Source organism: Barbus barbus (genome assembly GCF_936440315.1).
Source record: "Barbus barbus genome assembly, chromosome: 8".
NCBI classification, from domain to species: domain Eukaryota; kingdom Metazoa; phylum Chordata; class Actinopteri; order Cypriniformes; family Cyprinidae; genus Barbus; species Barbus barbus.
The window spans coordinates 11,224,696-11,245,378 of NC_136736.1; the positions used below are offsets into that span (position 1 = coordinate 11,224,696).

Genomic DNA, 20,683 nt, shown 5'->3' on the forward strand with positions numbered 1-20,683 from the left:
TATTTCAATCCTAATCAATGAACTAATTATTTCAGTCATGTTCAGTGTAGTGCACTACTCATAAGCAAAAATAAAATCATGAGATTTCTTGTACACTTCATCTTTTTAATAGTAATTATCAAATCATAGTCACAAAAAAGAAGGTAATTATCATTGACACAGTCTTGCCTGTTCTTCTATCTCGCCTTGCACGTTTATGATCAGTCAGAATAAACAGATGAGACGCTTGAAGCATGCAGAATTTGGACCGGTCCTGGCTTAATCCAATGCCTGACTCTACTTCAGGATCAAAATATGACATGTAACTGTCCTCTTTGTGTATTAACAATTATCATATGAATATGCTATGTACACCCATTAGAGCTTAGAGTTCAGACATTCTAAATTCTAGAACTATATACAAATAAATACATTTCACAGTGCAATTTGATGAAAATAGCCTCTGTATCTATTTTCTAACATAAATCCAAAATTTCATAAAATAATACCTCCAAACCATTTTATATACTCGGCTATGTATGACAGCCATTGCAACTGATGATTTTACCAATACAGATGACATGTTTTGTGTTTTATTTCCTGACTTCATAAATGCACTCCAAACATGACTATGTATAAGCAGAAATATCTTGCTTCCTCACTCTATATGTGCAGTTTCTCAAACTTATTGCCTAAGTTCATCTAGACATATTTTGAATGTAACAGCAAGACTTAATGTCCTATTAACTGTTTGTAAATAGTGTTGCCATACTTTATGAATATAAAAATTACACAACTGGCCCCAGACCTGCTCTGTATACCCATTCATATTAGTTCCCGAATGAAATGAAGTAACATTAAATAGTGATTACAATATGAGGTTTCATTTTTAGTATTTGGTTCTACTAAAATAAGGTGTATATACACTAGTCAGTAAATATATTCAGTTCATATTAAACAGACAACAGACATGATGAACAATTTCAATGTTAAAGCAGCAAAACTAACATGTCTCATTAAATCAAATTCACTAACAAAAATGTACAGATGAATACCCTGTAAGTCTTGAATTAAAAGATGTGTAGATCTTCTAAACATTCAGGCTGCTTGATGAAAATGCTAATACTCCATAATATCAGTGACAGTACCATCTAGAATTACAATCTTTGGGCTACAGATCTCAACCCTAAGACCTGAACGTGACACCTAAACCCGAATCTCTGAACCCGCTTATGTTTTAAGATGAGGAAGAAAGGCATTAAATATCCTGCTTCATATGTAACATTCATTACTGTATCCAGCGTAAATCTCTCTTTATACAACAGTTAGTTGTGGTGCTCTAATTTGATTGGCCTGCATCAAATTAACATGTTCTTGTGCATGAAGAGAAGATTTTTACTGTTCATGTCCTTCTGCTTGCCTATGTTAGTGCATCAGTCTCTTGTTGCTTGTCAAAATGCATTTGCCTTCTTTTGAAACAAAAGAACTTGCATTACTTTATATTGATTTCTTGTTTACTGAACTGCTGTATAAAAGAAATATCATCGCATTTGTACTGTTGGTCGTATGTACCGTATGTTCACTACAGCAGCACTCTTGCTTTTGCTGATTCTTTGCATATGAGCTGCAATCCTGAATGAAGTAAGCACAGCATGGAACGGCAAAGCCTCAAATAATGTTGATTTGAACACAATTTGACTTTCTTTTGTTTTATGACATACATCAAGCTTTCGGAGAGAAAATGGATGCCTTGTCACCTTTCCAGAGCCAGAACAGCAAGAATACTGCTCACATTTGTTGTATTTGTGCTCAGAAGGGGTTGAGGCGTATACCCGTCCCCAATGGAGAGAAAGGGTTTACTTTCGCCCACATCAGGGCATCATTTAGTGAAATGGCTGATTTGCCATCTTCCAGGAAGAATGCTGGGCCCTGCCAGGGGAAAAAAGGCATATTTAATTTCAGTGAAATTGGTATAGTGCTAATACAAGACTATCCACAAGAAACCCACCTGTATCCTGAGGCCAGTGAAGCAGGAAATCTGGACATCAGAGTGGCTGGGCAAGTTGGAGCCAGTGACATATCCGGGACCCTCTAGGCCCTTGATAGGCTCTTCACTCATCCGACTCAACAGCTGGCTGTACTCCCGTTTCTGAGCCTCAGATGGTGGATTGTACAATGCCTCATCTGCCACTCTGTGTATGTGTAGAGAGACAAAAAAATTCAATACAGTATTTCATGAAACAATAGCATAATGAGAGATTTACAAGCAATTTAATCAGCAGGCCATTTTTGACAGAGAACACCAAATTAGGTAAAAGATTTTCAACATGGCATAAGTGTTAAGGGCAGTACCCTAACTGCAGTGGATTCTGGGAGTACATTTTCCATGATCTTCACTTGGAAATAGTCTAAAATAAGGTATCTTTTAAGGCAGCATAACTGCATACTGTTTGGAATAGCGTACAATGCTTTGAAATACTGACTTTTGAAACTAAGTCATTGTGAATTATGAATTAGAGTAATGTATTGGGGTACAGACTTGAGAGAATATGTGCAGGCTCTCCAGGCCTCCAACTCTACAGACAGCTGCTCTATCTGCAATGGCACAGCCACCTCTCTCCTCTTCAGCAGCTGACTGAGGGAGAAAGATAGAGAGAAACACATTAATTGTGATATTTACATCATATTACGCCATTAATTGAGTAACTTAATATAAATACAATACAACAGTTAACGTACCTTGTGTATTCATACAGTGCTGGCACTATACTTGAATACTGTCTCCCAATGGCTAATAGTGCACCAATATACCCACAGAGAATAAGCAACTCATTGCGTTCTCTAGCCAAAGATAGAGAGGGAGAGAGACAGTGAGATGACCATAGAATGAAAGCTACTATAAATGACATCATCGACATGTGTTTTTAAGGGAAGGTCACTGACTTACTCACTACACTTTGGAAGAATAAGACGGTCTGTTCTGATGTAGCTCAGCAAGTCTAGGATGTGGTACACAGAGTCCACCGTCCAGTCAGGAGAGCTCAGCTGCTCTATTGAGGGGAGAGAGTCAGTAATCTATTGTTGGCTGTATTAAGACCTTTTCATCAAGGCAACAGTTGTGCCTTCGGATAACACCATCTTGTGTTGTCATCATGAATTGTTTATTGTTTTATGTAGAAGGTCTGCACACTGTAAAAAGGCAACCATGCATCCTTGACGCAACCAGTTTCAGGACTTTTGAAGTATATTCAACTTATGGAAAAAATTTTGCATCAACTTAAAGTTGGTCTGTGCTTTCAGCAAACCTAATATGTGACCTTGGACCACAAAACAAGTCATAAGGGTCAATGTTTCGAAATGTAGATGTATACATAGATGTATCTGACAGCTGAATAAATAAGCTTTCCATTGATGTATGGTTTGTTAGGATAGGACAATATTTGGCTGAGATACAACTATTTGAAAATCTGGAATCTGAGAGTGCAAAAAAATCTAAATATTGAGAAAATCACCTTTAAAGTTGTCCAAATGAAGTTCTTAGCAATGCATATTACTAATCAAAAATTAAGTTTTGATATATTTAAAGTAGGAAATTTACAAAATATCTTCATGGAACATGAAACAATGATTTTTGGCATTAAAAAAAAATCCATAATTTTGACCCATACAATGTATTTTTGGCTATTATTACAAATATACCCCAGCGACTTATAATGTGACGTATAATGTGTTCTAGAAATTCAAAACTTATAATGTTTATTTACTTATGGGTCTTCAAAACTTATAATGTTTATTTACTTATGGGTCTAAGATTAAATTAAGCTGATTAACATTACATAATAGTTATGAGAACTTTCTTAGTTTGCCTAACTTGTGTTTCAGTTTGTGTAATTCAGTTATACAGAGTCACTTATATACTGTAGACTAAAACAAGTTGTATATACTCACACATCAAACGAAAGAAACTTCACTGAAGAGAACACTAATTACTCGAATGGTGACTTGAACCATAACCAGGCACGGCTCGTCTATATGGGCAGGTGGGGCAGAGCATATTTGCATATTCATCCAAAACATAGACCTCTATATAAACTGAATCAATAATAAATTGTAAATGTGTTCAGCATCCTGCAACAAATATTTTTTCAGATTTTCTATACTATTTTAAGTCATAAAGTAAGCAGTATATATTAAAGTCCTGTGCATGGCTTTAGCAGGCATGTATAAATGATACTAAGTGGGGCAGACGGTGCCTGAGACCTCCCGAGCTCAACAGCGCCCATAGTAAATCTGTGGTGAAAAGGGGAACTGCAGCACGCTCTAATTGAGAGCCATTGGGGCAGATTTGAGACTGCCCTGCTTATTTTCATGTTAACGTTACCTTACGTGAACCTCGCTCCACCAAGACGATATCAGTCCGCTTCAGTTATGTTTCTGCATCAGGTAGTTGGCATGTCTGGTTTTTTTTTCTATGTGGAGTAGTGGATCAAATTAACGAAGTAGGCTATATGTTAAATCCTTTAGTTTAAATGTGCTCACATGAATAGCCTTTATATGGTTCTGTTGTGTTTGTTTAGTTTATTCTGAGAATAGACATATGATCTTCTTTCCTCACCCGAATTGCTCCACTTGTAACTTGTAACATTCTAAATCAACATTTGGAGGTGATAAATACTTTATCAAATATTATACAGCATTTTATGTGTTATAATTTTGTGTTCAGAGATTAGAATATAAAGTTTACAAAATAATCTGCCCCACCTAAATTTACGGTCAGGTGTCGCGACTGACCATAACACTTTTGCAACAAAACATAATCAAACATTTAGCTAAAATTGTTACATTAATGTCTTGCTGTTTAATATTTTAAGTTGCATACGAAATTGCCTTTATTTCAATGTTTTTTTTTTTTAAGTAATGTCTAATTTTTCTACATTCGATAGTTCAGTCAACCTTTAAAATAGAGTTTTACAAATGTAAGTATGCAGTATGCTACACACATTATGCATAATCTGTAAAAGGAAGTTGAATAAGTTAGACAGATACATTTTCTTTGTCTCTAAGACACTCACCTTTGACATATGTGATCCCAATGGGTAGAGCTTTTTCTGGTTCTGAGTTCAGGAGGTAATACTTTACTACTTGGAAGATTTCTCCCTCAGCATGTGCACTTTCAGCAAGTTCTTTACATTCCTCTAAAGTTGGTAGACCACACTGAAAAAAAATTAAGGAATTATTATAAATCATTATAGTTAAATGTCTGCCTTTGCAGAAAATATCATTTTCACTTCAAATAATAAAAATAATGCGTTCTTGTTTGGTTTTTCACAATCAATGCATGAATTATTTTTATTGTGCTAATGGTGAACATTGGAGAGTAAGAACGAAGTAGCTACCTTTTCGTGCAGGTCATTTATTTCAGCTGAGCTGCCAGGGTAGAAGGCACACAGTTTGGCTAACAAGATCTCGTTATCAGGGATCATCTGGAGTAATCTGGCTGCAAGATCCCTGGGGAGTAGAAGACCCAATGCAACATGAGTTAAGCACAGGGAAAAAGTGGACATGACATTCATTTTGTGGAACACAAAAAGTTGTTTTTTGAATATTTCAATATATTATATTATATTATAAACAAATTTAATATTATAATCTAAATGAGGGTTTAATGAAGCATCATAAAAATGAACACACACTAGAATATATAAATACACTGAAAGTTTTGGCAAGGATGTAAACGCACCAATCAGAATTGACAGTACAGACTTTTACATTACAAAAATGTTACTTGATAAGAAATGTTGGATGAATGATTTTGGAAGGATTTATGTGACAATGTAGACTTCTGAAAATTCAGCTTTGCCATGACAAAAAATAAATAAATAATTAATGAATACAATCAAATAAAATACATAATTGTTTTTATATTTTTAAGTTATTTAAAATTGTAATAATGTTTAGTTTTTAATGATTTTTACTTGATTTTACTTAATATTTGAATTAAATAAATACAACCTTTGCCAGCATAAGAGACATAATAAATAAAAAAATCCACCAACCCGAAACTTTTAAATGGTAGTGTATGATACGTTTATGTGAAGAGCAATTTAAGGTATTATTCACTAATAATCATTAAAGACATATACTTCATTCTGCATCTCTTCTGAAGCTCAACAGTCCCTGTCCTCTTACGCTTTTATTTTAAATTGAAAAATGTCAATAAAATACTGTTGTTGCGTTCCATAAAAGAAAAAAAAGTCAGAGAGGTTAGGAACAACATGCTTGTAAGTAAATCATGACAGGAGGGAGAACTATTCCTTTTAAAGTGCTACCTAGGTATAAAGTATGTCAACAATTTGTTAAATTAAAAATGTGTAGTTAAAGTTGAAAGAAAACTTCAGGGGGCATTGTGACAATTATTATTTATAGTATTAAGAAAGATAATCTATTATGAATAAGCATTTAAGCATATGAACCTAATGTACATGTAACAAAATCGCAACACAAGGGGGCAGTGATAATACCTGTATGCCACAGATGGAAAGCTAGAGAGAGATGGAAATGACAAATGTAACAGGTGTGCAGTAAAGATGATTGTCAGAATCATGTTAACACGTCTGAACATGACTGATGATAAGAGATGGGTTGCATTTAGAGGAAAGGGTGCAAACTATTTCAGAGGAAATATGAATTAATGTGACAAAAACCTGGTGCCCTTTTTCAGACTCGACTTTAAGAAAAGATCAGTTTTATTCTTACCAGGTGGCAGTGGTCATATATTTCCTGGCCAAGAGCTCCAGAATGTAGTGGGTGGCTTTACTGGCTGATTCTCCCAGGACTGTGCCCACACACACTGCCAGCTCCAGCTCATTGCCTCTGATCAGAGATGCCATAGCCAGCTGACACAAGGAGATAAAAACACAATTTTATCTTTACCTAAACACTCATATAACACTGACCTAACATTTACTGTCAGCCAGTCAGACAAAGGTTCCTGTTTCATATAAACAGAAATATTTGTCAGTTTAAGCGCAAATTTCACAAAACCTGTCATCAATTTAAAATTTACTGTTCAAAGGTTTGGGGTCAGTAATATTTTAGTTTTATTTTATTTAACCAGTAGGCTTTAAAGTGATCAAAGGTAATAACAAATTTTACTTTCATAATATGAAATTCTACTTCAAATAAATGCAGTTCTTCTGAACAGCAACACAACTGCTTGCAACATTGATAATAATAAGGAATGTTTCTTGAGCAGCAAAACAGCAATTCGGAGACAGGAGTAATGGCTGTTGAAAATTCAGCATTTTTCATTGCAGGAACATTAAAACAGAGAACATTTAGTACATTTATTTTACATCATTAATGACCCTAACCTTTGAAATGTAGTGTAAGTGTCTTTAAAATAATCTTAAATTGTCTCAGTAGGCTTTATCATATTCTTTAGATGTTTAGTTGTCTTAACACTGACATGATATTATTAGAAGTTATCTGATTTTAAATATTGCTACAGGCGGTCAATACTATCTGTCAGTATTATGAGCTTACTTCTGCGTTGTCTACAGCTAGATGACAGCAAGCTGCCAACACAGCACGGCCATCTTGGAAATACCACTCTGCCAGCTCTTTACACACTCTGTGCAACATCCTGGACAAAGAAGGTGAGAGCGGGTAAGAAAATAAGAGGTGAAATACTTGATTGTGGCTTAAATTAAGTATAACTTACCCACAGTATTTTTCTATGTTGTCATTGTCTGAATTTGCAGCATGGTTTATTGATGTGATCTGAGGACCATGGATATTGCCTTCACAAGCACCCTGATGAAACAAAGCATGTTCTCATTTACAGCATAAACACATTTGTCATGACACTCAACACAGAGGTGCATAGTCTTACAACAACTGTAAAATGGGTAAAAAGATAACAGTGCCCTGTACCTGAGCCACCAGCACAGCTTCTTTCAGCTGACCTCTAGAGGTGAAGAAATTCACCAACTTTTTCACCTCACCAGTGGCGATGCAATACGGGATGACATCATCATTGCCTTCTTGTATAAGCTGATCTGCCCTCCTGCATTAAAGCGTTAATGAATGGTAATTCACTCACAACAACAGATGTAAAAATACAAAGGAGTACATGAGATACCTTTGCATGAGCTTTTTCCAGTATTTCATGGAGACACCAGGGGCAACGGAAAGAGCCTTCTCCCACTAAACACATAAAACATCATACATATCCAAAATTATCAAAAAAATAGATTTTAGATTTGAAAGAAAAGTGTTGGACCATCCATTCTCATATGAGAAAATGGGACCAGTAAGATTTTTCTTCTTTTTTTTTTAAATAAATTAATGCTTTTATATGCACTAAATTTTTTATCTTACAAAAGGTAAATTTTTCATGTTTTTCTATTTATCAAAGAATTCTGAGAAAAAAGTACCACAATGTACACAAAAATATTAAGCAGCATAACTAGTGTTTTTAACAATGATAATAAGAAATGTTTTTTAAACCGCAAATAATAATATTGAAACGATCTCTGCAGTTTCATATGAAATTGAAGACTGAAGTATTTACTGCTGAAAATTCAGATTTGTCACTTTGATCTGTGTTTGTCTATATTTTGAGTTGGGTTTGGCATGTTTCTTGTTTCTGTTTCCTGTGTTTGATTTTGTTACCTTGGTAATTCAGTGTGTGATTGATTTCATGTACATTGATTAGTTTGCTATTGTGTACATGTATGTTTGTTCTGTTCATGGTCTGATCTTATCTGTGTATACCGGTTACTCTGTTTGTGTCTACTGATGCCTGAGTATGCCTGATGCCTGAGTGTTTTGCTTTGAGTTTGCTTTTAATAAAATAACTGCTGCACATACAGGTGCATCTAAAAAAAATTGAACTCATTTCAAAAAGTGAAACTTTCATATATTCTAGATTCATTACATGTAAAGTAAAACATTTCAAATGTTTTTTGTTTTAATTTTGATGATTTGAGCTTACAGCTCATGAAAGTCAAAAATCCAGTATCTCAAAATATTAGAATACTTCCTAAGATCAATCAAAAATGATTAGCAAAAAAGAAAAGTTCCAGTTCTTTAAAGTATGTTCATTTATGTACTCAATACTTGGTTAGGGCTCCTTTAGCACAAACTCCAGGATCAGTGACGAATGGCATGGAAGCGATCAGCCTGTGGCTCTGCTGAGGCACTATTGAGCCTTCAGCTCGTCTGTATTGTTGGATCGACTGTTTCTCATCTTTCTCTTGAAAATATCCCATAGATTCCATCTGGGGTTCAGGTCAGGCATGTTGGCTGGCCAATCAAGCACATGGTCAGCAAATCACTTGGAAGTTGTTTTGGCTCTGTGGGCAGGTGCTAAAGTCCTCCTGGAAAAGGAAATCAGCATCTCCATAAAGCTTGTCAGCAGATAGAAGCATAAATTGCTCCAAAAACTCCTGGTAGACGGCTGCATTGACTTTGGACTTGATAAAACACAATGGACCAACACCAGCAGACGTCACGGCACCCCAAATCATCACTGACTTCAGAAACTTCACACTGGACTTCAAGCAGCTTGGATTCTGTGCCTCTCCAGTCTTCCTCCAGACTCCAGACCTTGATTTCCAAATGAAATGCAAAATTAACTTTTATCTGAAAAGAGGACGTTGGACCACTGAGCAACAGTCCAGTTCTTTTTCTCCTTAGCCCAGGTAAGATGCTTCTGACGATGTTTCTGTTTCAGAAGTGGCTTGGTAGCCCTTTTCCTGAAGACGCCTGAGCGTGGAGACTCTTAATGCACTGAATCCAGCTTCAGTCCACTCCTTGTGAAGCTCTCCCAAGTGTCTGAATCGGCTTTGCTTGACAGTATTCTCAAGCTTGCGGTCATCCCTGTTGCTTGTGCAACTTTTCCTACCCATTTTCTTCCTTCCAGTCAACTTTGCATTTAATATGCTTTGATACAGCACTCTGTGAACAGCCACACCTTTCAGTAATGACCTTCTGTGACTTACCTTTGTGGAGGGTGTGAATCATTGTCTTCTGGACCATTGCCAAGTCAGCAGTCTTCTCCATTATTGTGGTTTCAAAGAACAAAAGATACCCGGAATATATACTGTAGGGATGGCCTTTTAATGAAACACAAAATGTAAATATTCTAATATTTTGAGATACTAGATTTTTGACTTTCATGAGCTGTAAACTCTAATCATCAAAATTAAAACAAAACAAAAAAACTTTTGAAATGTTTTACTTTACATGTAATGAATCTAGAATATATGAAATTTAAAATTTTTGAAATGACTTACGAAAGAAAATAAACTTTTTCATGATATTCAAATTTTTTGAGATGCACCTGTAGATCCTGCTCTTCTTATCCTTGCTGTAACTGACCATGACAAGCTTTGCCATCACAGGAATAAAATACATTTTAAAATAATTCACAGTATTACAGTTTTTATTGTATTTTTTTGATCAAATAATGCAGCTGTGAGGGAGACAGCCTTGAAAGATAAAAAAAAAATCAAAATGAACAAATCTTACCGACCCCAAACTTTTGAATGGTAGTGTAAGAATATGAATCTATTAGGGCTGTCAATTTACCATGTTACTGATTAATCATAAAAATAAAAAAACACTGAAATAACACATTAAACATAATGAATCCATAATTAAATCCCGACTCATCAACAAATATTGATATGTTATTAAATAGATTACTTAAGCAGCATATTGATGTAAAAAAAAAAAAAAAAAAAAAAAACATGAAATGGTTTTTAAATCTTTACCTCTCCCAGTTCCACCATAAGCTCACAGTATCTCTGGATTTGACCCAGTCTGATATGGATTTCTGCTGCATTCCTGAGCCTTTCCTCTTTACTAGGTGCTCCAATACCACCCCCAAACTTTGACATCTTTACTATAGTCAGCTCTTGTGCTTCAGACTACAGGAAAGACACATACAGTGAAATTGACAAAAACTAAATAGAAGCATTGACAACATAATACTCACCAGACGCTTGCAGGACTTCATTTTACATTTCAGTTGTGACACTAATAGAACGTTACATCACTATCTATACACTCACAGTTTTGAAGCGGACCAGATGTTTCATGTGCATGATGCTTTGTCCATAGTTCTGTGGAAGAAGACTATCATCCTGTCCATTGATTACAGCAACCAGATCCCAGAGGTTATGACTCCCACCTGGTGGCTAAAAAGACAGAACAAATAACCTATTACTTAGACTCCTAAAAATGCCCATGAGAGTTCTGTGCTAAGATTCACTCACTGCGAAACACTCAGAGAACCATCGGAGCTTCTTCATCCGCACGTCACTAGAGAGTTTATCCAGCTCCTGTTTGATATCTTTGGAAATCTTTCCGCACAAGAGAGGAGGAGCTCCAGGGACCATAGCACGATCTACACTCAATAAATAACTATGTTTCAATGTTTTTACATAACCAATGCATACAGACAGTATATAATATGTGCATGTTTTTAACCTGTGTTGCCAATGATGTCATCCCAGCTGTGGTCAGTAAGGATGTTGACCACTAAGGGAGCAATTAGAGGAGTGAGTGACCAAAGCCTGACCGTAGAGTCTCTGGAGCAGGAAGCCATGGTGAACGGACGGCTAGGGTGACATGTCAGACCTGGGGGATTTCATATGGTTGACAAGGCTGTATAAATAATGTATTATTACCTCAGAATGACACAAAAGGATGTATGAGTGTTTCTATACTGTATGATTAATTCTACTAAAAGACAGTCCCTCTGCTAAAAGTGTTCCTGTTACATATTTAGGTCTCTTAATTATTCAATGCTCTGCTTTTCCTGCCTCCATTAAAAGAAGTTAAATCAGTCAACTGTGTCTAGCTATCACAATGTTGTGTGTGGGTCAATTTTAACCCACACTTGATTTTCAACTTGCTGGAAATCGTGGCTAAACTATTGATTTCTTTTTGAAATTGTGTGACTATTTCTCAATTAGGGTCTGGAACGTGCATGTCAAGCTTTCACACATAGATAAATAGATTTGAAAAGGCTGTATAAAAATTGCTACAACAATTAACCCCTAACTGACCCCCCCCCAATATTCCAAAAATCAACACTTCAACACTAAAAGGCAACAATAGATATTTTCTGTTTTTACATTAATTTTTTTGTATTTTTTTATAGTGCTGATTTTTGGCAAATTGCATAGAAACCAAAGACGTTGTACCCTGTTTTTGAAAACAAGAAGTAAATAGTCTATATGCCAAATTCATCCACAATGCATAAAATCATAATTTTGTCTGCAGCATATTTAATACCCTACCATAGACATCAGCTCCATGGTCATATACAGTGTCTAGACAGGTGCCGTCTCTGGTGTCCCAGACACGGATGGTGTAGTCCCAGCTCCCTGAAGTCAAAAGGTACGGCACCTCTGTGTTCCACATGAGACCCCGCACTGGAGCGGTATGGCCACTCAGCACGTTAATGCAGGCATCTTGGGTGTAATCCCAGATACGAACAGTCCTAGTCGACATGCACACAGAAATGCATCGTTTAGGAAGTTTAAGGTGCTCTCAGGAGTTTTCGGTTTATGTTGTTTTGAACAATGACAGTAATGTGAATGTAACATCACATACAAATTCTCAGTTACTAGTGGCATTGTAGAAATGCCCTATTCACAGTCAGCCATGATTAATTTATTTCAAGTTTCTAATAGCTGGATGATATAAATAGGATGATTTGCATGTCAGCTCATTTCAGGCTTCATAGGCCAAATGCACCCCTAAATTAAATAGTGAAATACAGCAAAAACTGTAAATCACAACTATTTCATTTAACAATCAAATGTGATAAATTATTCATTTAGTTTTAGTTTTATTATTTATTTTGTTTTACTATTTTTAATTAAACTTATTTTTTAGAACAAGTTTTATTAATTTGGCAAATGTCTATGAAATGAAATACAAATAAAATTTGAGAATTATAATTTTTAATGCTATTGAAACCATGCACACAACCATTTTTGAAATAAGTCTCTAATCTTCAGCAATGCTGCATTTATTAGATCAAAAATATAAACAGAAAGATTGTAAATATTGCCATTAAAAATAATTATTTTCTATTTTTTAATACATTGCAATGTAATTTATTATGATCCTTCAGAAATCATTGTAATAGGCTGATTTGCTGCTCAAAAAGTTGAAAATGGTTGTGCTTAATATTTTTGTGGAAAATGTCAAAATAATAGAATTTATTTAAAAAAGATTGTTTTTGTAAAGTGCTTACTGTCACGTTTGATCAATTTTATTTGTCCTTGCAAAATAAAATAATTATTTTCTTTAAAAAAAATAAATAAAGTACTGACACTGTGTGTAGTGTAGTCTATATTAGTGCAAATGAAGATTCAATTGAATGATTACCCATCATCTGAGCCGCTGCACAGTATGCCCTCTCTGAGAGGTGACCAACGCACATGGAATACTTTGGCCGTGTGGCCTGTAAAGACTTTTAGTGGCTGGTCTGAACTGGTGGCCAAGTAATAGACTCGGACATTCTTGTCTTCACAGCCAGTGGCAATCATATCTCTGTGTGATTGTGAGAGGGAGTGAGAGAGAGACAAACACACAGTTTATTATAATTGTGATAACAAAAGAAAAGAATTCTGGTAAAAAGTGACATCTGTTTATATGTCTGGTTAATACACATACTTGTTATTTTGACTCCAGTCACAGCCAAACACTGCTGCTGGATGTTTATATTTGTGCAACACTTTGCCATCAAGGGTTCGAATTATGCTGAAATCAAATAAAAATTCAGAATATCATGTCAGTGAGGATTATATGACTTCATAGCATTTATTGACTAAGTGGAAATTTGTGAAAATTACAGAAAAACAGATTCACCAAAATCCATCTCCACTGCATGTGGCTATCCTTTTGGAATCTTTATGGCTCCAAGCAACACAAAAAATACCATTCTTCCCATGCTGCAACACAATTGCAGTCAAAATAAAGACCCATGCTAACTTTTAAGATTTAGGCATTGTGCAATCAAAATTAAAACAATAGAAATTTAAATAAAATCTAAATTTATTTAAAATCTCATAACATCTCATTTAGAGTTACCCATTCTGAATAATTAGTAACTGTGAGAATTCTGGATAAATCAAAATCAATAAAAATTTTCAGTGCTTGCCTCATTAAATCTTGTAATCATTTTTCCCTTTTTCACATCCCAAATGAAGGCACCATTCCTTGATGTGGCTCCTGCTATGCAGTTCAAATCTCCTTCAGGTTACAGTGAAAATCAGAAATGAAGAAAAATGTTGCATGAATAACCACAAAAACAAAACCTGTCTGAAACTTCAGTGATAACATGGTCAGTAATATTGTGTATCATTCTTACCAGGGGCCCATGATAGAGAATAAACCACTCCCTCATTGCCCGGAGACGTGTACACGGCAGTTAATGTGTTTATATCCCAGACTTTTATCGTTCCATCAAATGAAGCTGTAGCTAGAAGGTTTGGATCATCTGGCTTGAATTTGCAGTCGAAGATAGTTTCAACATGACCCTGTGAGAAAAAGAATGTAATTTAATCATAAAACCTTACATGTTTGTATTATAATTGTATAATCATTATGATGGAATTCTTGACAGTGTTATTTTTGTTAGCTAAAACTAAACTCTTTAGAAATTGTGTCCATTACCTGAAATAAAGCTGAAATAAAATATAAATATAACATGAAAAACTTGAAATGTTGAAAATTAGAAATGTTGCATTGGAAACTAACTGAAATAAAATTAATTTAAGTTGAAGTAAAATTTCTAAAACTAAAACTGAAATAACAATAAATGAAAGCTAAATGGAAATATAACAAAAAAAAAAAATATATATAAAATCACAAAAACACAAAATAACAAAATTACCAAAAATTTAAACTAAAATTAAAATCAAAGCTGAAAATATAAAAATAAAAGCTAATTGATCAAATAAAACAAAAAATAGAATATAATAGGATATAAATAATGCTAAATTAACACTTCTGATTCTGATTATTACTCTGATTCACTGACAAACTTGAAACTGAATTGAAATACAGTAAAAATATGTGGTCATGTATGTGACTGTTAAAATGTAATCAGACACAGGATGCTTAATCAGTGGTGCAAGGAAGTAGTTCTGCACATGTCCTGAAATATCCATCAGTAAATGTGGTATTAGTGCTATAAACAAAACAATTGAGTTCAGACTGATGACTATTTGAAAATGAATGCAGGACCACTTCAGAAAATTAATGCTCACATTTTGCTTTGTGTTGTGGGCGCATTATCACCTCAGGTGTGCATTAATTTATGACAATTCAGTGGTGAATTATTCCTTACTTAATCATGGGGTGAAAAGGTTTTGTTGCATTTTCTTTGTCATTATTATCAATCAAGGCAACTAAAAGAGCTGTTTGTTGAGAAAATAACATGTATACTTGCTGAATTGATCAGGTGGCCTTTAAAATCACTAGGACTGAAGGATACCTCTTCAACAGCAAGATGACTAATATAAAAACATAATTTTAAGCTTTAGGTGCTTGCATCAATGCATTCAGTGTTTAATTACATTGTAACAAAAAAATCCCAGTTTTTTAGGTGTGGGGTAGTTTCATGATATTAAATGTAAAAATTGTAATAGTAATTTCAAAGTTTTTCAATATACAGTGCTGCTTGAAAGCTTGTGAGCCCTTTATAATTTTCTGTATTTCTGCATAAATATGATCCAAAACATAATCAGATTTTCGCACAAGTCCTGAAAGTAGACAAAGAGAACCCAATCAAACAAATGAGACAAAAATATTAGATTTGTCATTTATTTATTCAGGGAAATGATCCAATATCTGTGAGTGGCAAAAGTATGTGAATCTCTTGGATAAGCAGTTCATTTAAAGGTGAAATTAGAGTTCATCTGTGCAGAGGTGTTTTCAGTCAGTGCAGTGACTATCAAATGTCAGTATCTGACCAGTTTTATTCAAAGAACAGGGATCTATCAAAGTCTGATCGTGTTTGTGGAAGTGAATAATGTCATGAACAAAGGAGATCACTGAGGACCTCTGAAAAAGAGTTGATGTTGCTCATCATGCTAGAAAAGGTTACAAAACCATCTCTAAAGAGTTTGGACTCCACAAATCCACAGTCAGACAGATTGTGTGCAAATGGAGGAAATTAAAGAGCACTGTTACCTTCCCGAGAAGTGGTCGACCAACAAAGATCACTCCAAAGTTCCCAGGATAACTTCTAAGAAATTAAAGGCCTTTCTCACATTGGCTAATGTTAATGTTCATGAGCCCACCATCAGGAGAACACTGAGCAACCATGGTGTGCGTGGCAGAGTTGCAAGGAGAAAGCCACTGTTCTCCAAAAAGAAAATTGCTTGCTAAAGATCATGTGGACAAGCCAGAGGACTATTGGAGAAAGGTTTAATGGATGGATGAAACCCAAATAGAACTTATCGGTTAAAATGAGAAGCTATTATGTTCGGAGAAAAGAACACACTGCATTCCAGCTTAAGAATCTTATCCCATCTGTGAAACATGATGGTGGTAGTATCATGGCTTGGGCCTGTTTTGCTGCATCTTGGCCAAGACAGCCTGCCATCATTGATGGAACAATGAATTCTGAATTATATCAGCAAATTCTAAAGGAAAACGTCCGGACATCTGTTTAAGAACAGAGTCTCAAGAGAACATGGGTCATGCAGCAAGACAACAACCCCAAGCACACAAGTCATTCTACCAAAGAATGATTAAAGAAGAACAAAGTTAATGTCTTGGAATGGCTGAGTCAAAGTCCAGACCTTAATTCAATTAAAATGTTGTGGAAGGACCCAAGCAAGCAGTTCATAGGAGGAAACCCACCAACATCACAGAGTTGGGCTAAAGGAATGGGCTAAAACTCCTACATGTTATTGTGCAGGACTGATCAGCATTTACAAGAAACTTTATCTTCAGTTACTGCAGCAAAATGGGGTCACACCAGATACTGAAAGCAAAGATTCACATACTTTTGCAATGCACAGATATGTAACACTGGATAATTCTTCTCAATAAATAAATGACAGAGAAAATATTTTTATCTCACTTGTTTGATTCGGTTGTCTTTGTCTACTTTCAGGAATTATATGACAATCTGATGATGTTTTGGGTCATATTTCTGCAGAAATATATAAAATTCTAAAGGGTTCACAAACTTTCAGGCAGCACTGTATGTTAACCGACAGGTAAAAACATGTCACTTTTCCTACCAGATCCCGCAGGAAGTCCCACTTTTTGGTGCCCATATCATACAATCCAACCCCCCCATCCATGAAACAGCAGACAGCATGGCCGGGTGGGAGGGAGAAGGCCTGGTTCTGTGAAAGAGTAGGTGGAGGCACAGCCTCACTAGTGGAGGAGGTGTAGTGATTCTTGGAAGGGGAATTCGTGCAAAAGGCTAAAAGAGAGATGACAACACTGACTATGTTTACATGTGCACCAATAATCTTCTTATTTCAAATAATCAGAGTAAGGACTTAATCGTATTAAGGACTTTAAATGACATAAGCAAACCTCTTCACTCCCGTTTACATGCAATTTTCATTATTCTGATTATTTGCTAAGAACTGTGGTTATTTTGATATTTTGATAAGTCAAATGTAAATGTATATGGATGTATTGAATGGTTATTTGGCATCGTGATGAATATTAAATTTGATAGCAATGGCAATACCAGTGTAAACTTCTCAAACTTCATTTATGGAGTTGTGTGAACAACACACACCATCCGTGTACAAGAACGTGCTCTTTGGTCAAAGTGGATTTAAATCTGTATGAACCACAGATTATGTTACTATGATTATGGTTACTGTGATTATGAGCGTACTTGCATAAATTTGATCGAAGTATTGTTTTTAATCTCATTATAATTCATTAAGAAGGTGCATGTAAACATAGATATTGTGATAAGGTACGCAAACACAGTATACAGAAGTGATAAATGGTAAACATGAAAACACGTACATTTCTTCGCTGGTGGGGAATTTAAAACATGAAGTGCATGGAAGCCGGTTTTCTTCAGTTTGAAGTTATCCAGAGGTGTCGCTCTTGATACATTCCATACTCTCAGTACGCCAACTTGAGAATCTTGAGAATTCAATATAATAAAATAACAATTTTTGTAGTGATACAACTATGCAAATATAGTATTAAGTGTTTAATTTCAAACTACTCCCCTTCTGTTTTATGTTAAAATGTAAATGTAATAAATAATTAAACGAGAGTTCTAAAATCAGATCAAAGCTGGCTTATTAAGCTAAAACTACTATTTCCCAATGGCCCTTCTGTGCATATTTATCTTACCCCCTGTGATAAACATGCCAGGGGCACTGGGCACCCAGGCCAGGCATTGCACAGAGGCAGCGGCACTGGGGAAACTAAAGGTTGTGATGCAGGATAGAGATTCAGAGTCCAGCAGTCTGATGCCATTGTGCATGTTGGCCACCAGCAGGTAGTCTGTGCTGAGAGGGTCCCACTCTACAGCTGTGACAGGGTCCTCTTCATCTGTGCCTTCTAACGACTCGGGACGCAGTACATGCTTCTGATTCTTTGAGCCTAAAGTATTATAATTAAAGAATTGCAAGTTATTTTGCATGTTAGTCTTGGGCATTCTGCAGTATGTTGATGTCATGTTAGATTTTAGTATTTTGTTTTAGACAGATTCAGCCAAAAATTAAAATTCTGTCCATTTACTCATCCTCATGTTAGTCCAAACTTGTATGACTTTCTTTCAATCACTGTGGCTCCCTCCGAAATTGCATAGTTTAAAACTTACTTTTTGACTACAAAAAAAAGTATGTCCTATATAAAATAAATGTAATACTATATATAATGTGCTGTCACTGTCATGTGACCTACGGCGTGTCATTTCACTGCCATTCACAAATCCTCTGTCGTGTCCTCGTGGTATAGTAAAGTGTCCAGTGGATGCACATTTTTGAATCTCTATGAATTCGAAACATACTATTTTCCTCATATACTATTTTTCATTGTCTATTCTATATAGCTGAAGCAGGCATGTTCAGACACAGGGTCAGTGTTTTGTCAAAATTGTTTGGCTAACATTCCTCTAAATATCTTTGTTTGTGTTCCGTAGAAGAAAGAAATGGATAAAGGGATAAATAGATTAAAGGTTTTAAGTATTAACAAAAACAATTAACCAACATGAGTAGTCATGTTACCTGGCTGAAAGATGGACAGACTGCCATCAGTGTGTCCAAATACTACTTTTCCCTTCTTCAGTGGATGCCAGCGGAATAGGCAGATATCCGAGAGGAAGCTGTGAGCCTCCTTGTGCACTGTGACTCCTGAGTCTGGCCCAGAGATGGTCCATATATACAAAGGACCCCGGTGGGATACAAACGCAACGCTGTCACCTGCATTCCAGCACCAGCTTAGAGAAGCTGGAATATCTGAAAATCACCCGTTTACGCAAGTTTAAGACCTCACATAAATCAATCACAAACAGAAACAGTCATTTCAAGCGATGTCTTGGAGGACACATGCTGTCAGGTGGAATATGTGTCTTGAGGTGGTGTGCATTTCTTTAGATACTACTGTAACGGGTAATGGGTGTGTTGGAACGGGTACCTTTGGTGTTATCAAGCCGTGTAACTGCCTTTTGCTCAGCTACGTTCCAGATGATGAGCAGGTTATCCATGCTAGCACTAGCAAACACCTCAGGGTTGCGTGGACACCACGATATAGCTGTGATTGTCTTCTTGTGTTCAGACATGATTGCTCGCAGCTTAAACTCATTATATCTGTGATCAAGCTAGAAAGACAAACTCCAATCAGTGCAAAAAAAGAAAAAAAAAATTTAACCTGAATTCAAAATTTAAGTCACATTAGACTACATTTCTAGGTTGTTAAAGGGTTCACCCAAAAAGGAAAATTCAAATATGAATATTTTTAATGAAACTAAAGATTTCTGTCCCTCCATTAAAAATCCATTCAACAAAGAAATTGAAATGTTCTTAAAGCCTTAGCTTAGTTTTGATGATGAATAAAAGTCTTATGGGTTTGGAACGACATGAGGGTGAGTAAATGAAGACAGAATTAAAATTTTTGGGTGAAGAAAGAGCAATTTTCTTCATTAACAGTCTATGGTTTACCTCAGTTCACATTCATTTGCACTTACTTGGTACACATATATGGCAAGTGTGGCACAATACGCAAACCTGTCCCCACTGGCAGCACACACGTCTTTGTTCCAGGGCTGGCATCCAGCGGCCAACAAGCCAACCTGCTTCACCTGAGACATCTTTACCTGGATGAAGGGATGCCAGTAACAACAATGAAGATCTGTGACATGTCCATTGGTCTCAGCAATCAAATAAAAAACACAAGTGGAGGGTTGCGAAAACAGACAACTTTTAACTTAAAGTTAGTGACTCCAAAATAGTCGATTCCCCGATTCTGAATAGCCCTAGAGTCAGGGTCAGGGTCGACTCCAGCACAGGAATCAACCCTTGTTTTTGACTCTGTTGCTCTGTCTGAAATCACTCAGTGTATGACAATTGAGTGCACATCAGCAAAGAGTGAACAAAATGAAGCGAGGAATTTCCACACTGAGGTATTAGAGAGCCGGAGCTGGAGCTGTAGCAACAACATTCTCACATACTTTTAT

At 35.8% G+C, this 20,683-nt stretch overlaps 1 protein-coding gene across 1 annotated transcript; it reads right to left on the reverse strand.

Moving 5' to 3' along the window:
• Positions 1 to 90: 90 nt before the first annotated feature.
• Positions 91 to 20,317, reverse strand: LOC306874223 (WD repeat-containing protein 17-like; the record flags this gene model as incomplete). Its single annotated transcript, XM_079424107.1, has 29 exons — positions 91 to 1,908; positions 1,988 to 2,171; positions 2,519 to 2,614; positions 2,719 to 2,820; positions 2,927 to 3,029; positions 5,052 to 5,193; positions 5,376 to 5,487; positions 6,501 to 6,521; positions 6,736 to 6,875; positions 7,525 to 7,624; positions 7,703 to 7,794; positions 7,915 to 8,047; positions 8,123 to 8,187; positions 10,761 to 10,916; positions 11,061 to 11,186; positions 11,265 to 11,395; positions 11,479 to 11,628; positions 12,294 to 12,496; positions 13,393 to 13,557; positions 13,681 to 13,767; positions 13,876 to 13,958; positions 14,168 to 14,259; positions 14,378 to 14,546; positions 17,265 to 17,452; positions 18,019 to 18,141; positions 18,358 to 18,609; positions 19,236 to 19,466; positions 19,645 to 19,828; positions 20,195 to 20,317. 29 exons carry the CDS (start codon positions 20,315 to 20,317, stop codon positions 1,789 to 1,791), a joined length of 3,873 nt encoding a protein of 1,290 aa, XP_079280233.1. The 3' UTR covers positions 91 to 1,788.
• Positions 20,318 to 20,683: the final 366 nt, after the last annotated feature.